Raw genomic sequence first — 3,278 nt, forward strand, 5'->3', positions numbered from 1 at the left:
GTAGATAACACAACACAGGAGGCAGTAATATACCATGACATAAATAAGTAGATAATACAACACAGGAGGCAGTAATATACCATGACATCAATAATTAGATAATACAACACAGGAGGCAGTAATATACCATGACATCAATAATTAGATAATACAATACAGGAGGCAGTAATATACCATAACACCAATAAGTAGATAATACAATACAGGAGGCAGTAATATACCATGACACCAATAATTAGATAAAACAACACAGGATCACATAAGATACAACAGAGGAGGCAGTAATACACCATGACATTAATAACTAGATAATACAACAGAGGAACACATAAGATAAGATAATTGATTGGGATGTCATCAGTCTTGAAAGAATATGTAAAAGTGATCATGATATGACTTTGTGTCATAATATCATTGGCACTAATTTTAAGCAGCTGTAAGGGAAGGACTTTGAAAAAATCACGTTTTTATATACTGAGTTTACATAAAAGTGGAATGGAAATTGAAAATAAATTTCAAGATAAATAAATGATGAAAATTAAATTTAGAGAAACGTTGCCGAGCGTCATATGTTAAAAACACCTTTTCCATTACATAGGAGCAGTCCCTCCTACCCCTTATTACGAACTGATAGTTGCAAAATAAAATAACATACAAATGTGATTTAACAAGACCTAGAAAACAAATAATATATGTCACCTGCGTGACTGATATTCATTTTTGATTAATATCAACCAAACTTGATAAGCATTCTTAAGGCCCCCACACAAATGACATATGGACCCGATCCCCTACATTACCTTCCAGGGGCTTCTCCTTGTCTCTTGTGCTATTCTACCAAACTTTAAAGGCAGCTTTAGGGCACCCTCAGGAAGTGAGATAGAGGTGTTTGCATTTGAAACTTCCCCCTATGTCACTGCTCAGGGACTCCTATCCATCTGTGTAAAGCTTGTCATGCCTTCAGTTTTTGAATCATCTCAATCAAACTTAGCATACACCTTCAAAGCCTCTTGGGATTGACCAAATAGAGTTGGCATTTAGATCTCAATGTCACCCCTGACCTGTCCCCCCACCTCATGTCATTTCCTGGTATCTTCTATGTCATTCTTGTGCATTTAACAGGTAAAACAGTTAGTTATTGAAAAAGAAAAGAAAAGCATCAGACACTTAAAGGAAGAGTATGTTGTTAATACTTAGCAAAAAATTGAAAACAAACGGGTTGAGCATTGTGTAGGAAAGAGAAAAGTAAAATCATTTGAACATTTGACTGAAATATCATGCAAAAAAAGAGCAACAGAGAAGGGAGTAGTGAAATATCAATATTCAACCAATGAATTGTTTATGTTTAAATGAAAAGCTACACAACTGAATATCTGTTTAGTGTTCAACACGGTATCTGATTTGTAGCACCTAAACCCTAAAGCTTAGCACTGAGCCACTGGGGAGCTTAACCCAAAAAAACACAAAACAAAATCAGGTGAGGATCACAATCAGAAGAAGAAGAGCAATAATCAAACAACAACAGTATAAAATGCATAGCATTATCAAAGGAAGTAGTACAGTAGCTTACAATTGAATATCATAAAAAAATAGAAAGTAGCTTTGGATTATAGGAGGAAAGGAGGATGACAGTGAATTATCATTATGTCTATGTCTTACTAAAACACTTTCAATTAATTATATTTACATGGAACTCCTGTAAACTAATATGAATGCGTTAATATTTATCATGCCATAATCACTGCTGTATTAACTTTCTGCAGCATTACATCCTATATAAATAATTTCCTTACATCATGTTCTAACTATATGAACATACATCTTAAACAAACAAAGCTTTAAAACATTCTAATTATACAAATTTTAAGAGAATTAATCTATTACATCTGTACAGTATCTTTTGTGAAGCTTTACTTTTATCCTGTTCCTCTCATGCTTTTTACTATAACTTGCCAATTAATGTAGTTTATAAGCATATTTTACTCTGAAGCCTTTAAGGATATGAATTTTAGTTGTTCAGCAATACTACCATTGGTTAACTAATATACTCTTTTTTTAAGCTTACTTAATAAGTAGAACAAAGCAAATCAAACTCCTTACAGAATATAAATGTCATCCAATTCTTTGGCAGGAGTTTGAAAGAGAGCCTTTGTCTTAGCTGTAGACTTTACTGCTGCAGCTCTACTTTTTCTCTGTAAATCACAGACATACATATATTTTAGATATATAGATACTATTTCTTTAGTTACCTCTTTAAAGTTAAATGAATTAATATAAAAGTATTACACAGTTAACAAAAATCTATAGCTTACATGAAACATATTTACAAAACTCTTTTGCATCATTAATTAAATGGCTTTTGTCTTTAGAAAAAGGAATCATCCAACATTGTTCTAAAACATTGCAGTTTAGGCTTAAACATCAAGAAGTATTGCCATGATATCTGAAAACAGTCTTAAAACAATGAATTTAACAGTTCTTTTTCAGGTTATTACACAAGCATAGCTTGAAAGCTCCCTTCAATACCTGAGAAAAAGTGTTATAAAATGTTATGACAAACAATACGTATGGTAGATATGAATTTTATAAAGGAAAACAAAAATTAAAATTGACTCTCTTCACTTTATCATTGGTTAAGCACTAAACGTTTTGATGAATTGTACAATTATGTTATAACAATCACTAAATGACTGCTTTTATCCTAAAAACGCAATAAAGCCATTACAATACCTGCTTAACTCCATTAGGAGCATCATAAGTAGCACTGGTGGTTTTCTGAAGCATTGTTTTTCTGCAAACAGAAGAGCTGTATTTCCAGACACAAAATCAGACAATACAGTTAATGTTCACTCTTACAGGGAATAAAACCCAAAGCTTATGAGAGAATTATCATCAATTTCTTATCAAATCAAGCAACATATATAGATTAGAACTAACTCATCAGTTGGGTAACTTTATTGGCCTTAAGCCTAAAAACATCTCACAAAGATCAATTAGGTTATAAGATTTAGATTTTAATCCAAAATCATAAGCTTACAATACAAAATGATCCTCATGATAAAAACTATATATATAAAATAAAATAAGAGAAATTATAGAAATAAACAAACATATTAAACAATTTCAACCAATACTGTTAAAGAAACCAACATTAACCCTTTCACTGTGTTGTGCCCTATAACATGATATCTGTTATAAAGTTTATGTTGTGTAATAAAATCTATAGAATATACTAACTTTTCTTATATCTCCACACAAATGTGTATTATATATATATA

General features: G+C 31.4%; 1 protein-coding gene across 1 annotated transcript in view; it reads right to left on the reverse strand.

Moving 5' to 3' along the window:
* The window catches only part of LOC111087755 (synaptonemal complex protein 2-like), a 128,285-nt gene that overhangs the window by 41,206 nt on the left and 83,801 nt on the right, over nucleotides 1–3,278 (reverse strand). Inside the window, exons 20-21 of the mRNA XM_022395526.1 lie at nucleotides 2,731–2,791; nucleotides 2,101–2,192 (exon numbers count right to left, since the gene is read on the reverse strand). Of these exons, the coding sequence (XP_022251234.1) occupies nucleotides 2,101–2,192; nucleotides 2,731–2,791 (153 nt within the window). The remainder of the gene's footprint in view (nucleotides 1–2,100; nucleotides 2,193–2,730; nucleotides 2,792–3,278) is intronic.

The sequence above is a fragment of the Limulus polyphemus genome, unplaced genomic scaffold (assembly GCF_000517525.1).
Source record: "Limulus polyphemus unplaced genomic scaffold, Limulus_polyphemus-2.1.2 Scaffold2586, whole genome shotgun sequence".
Classification (NCBI taxonomy): Eukaryota; Metazoa; Arthropoda; class Merostomata; order Xiphosura; family Limulidae; genus Limulus; species Limulus polyphemus.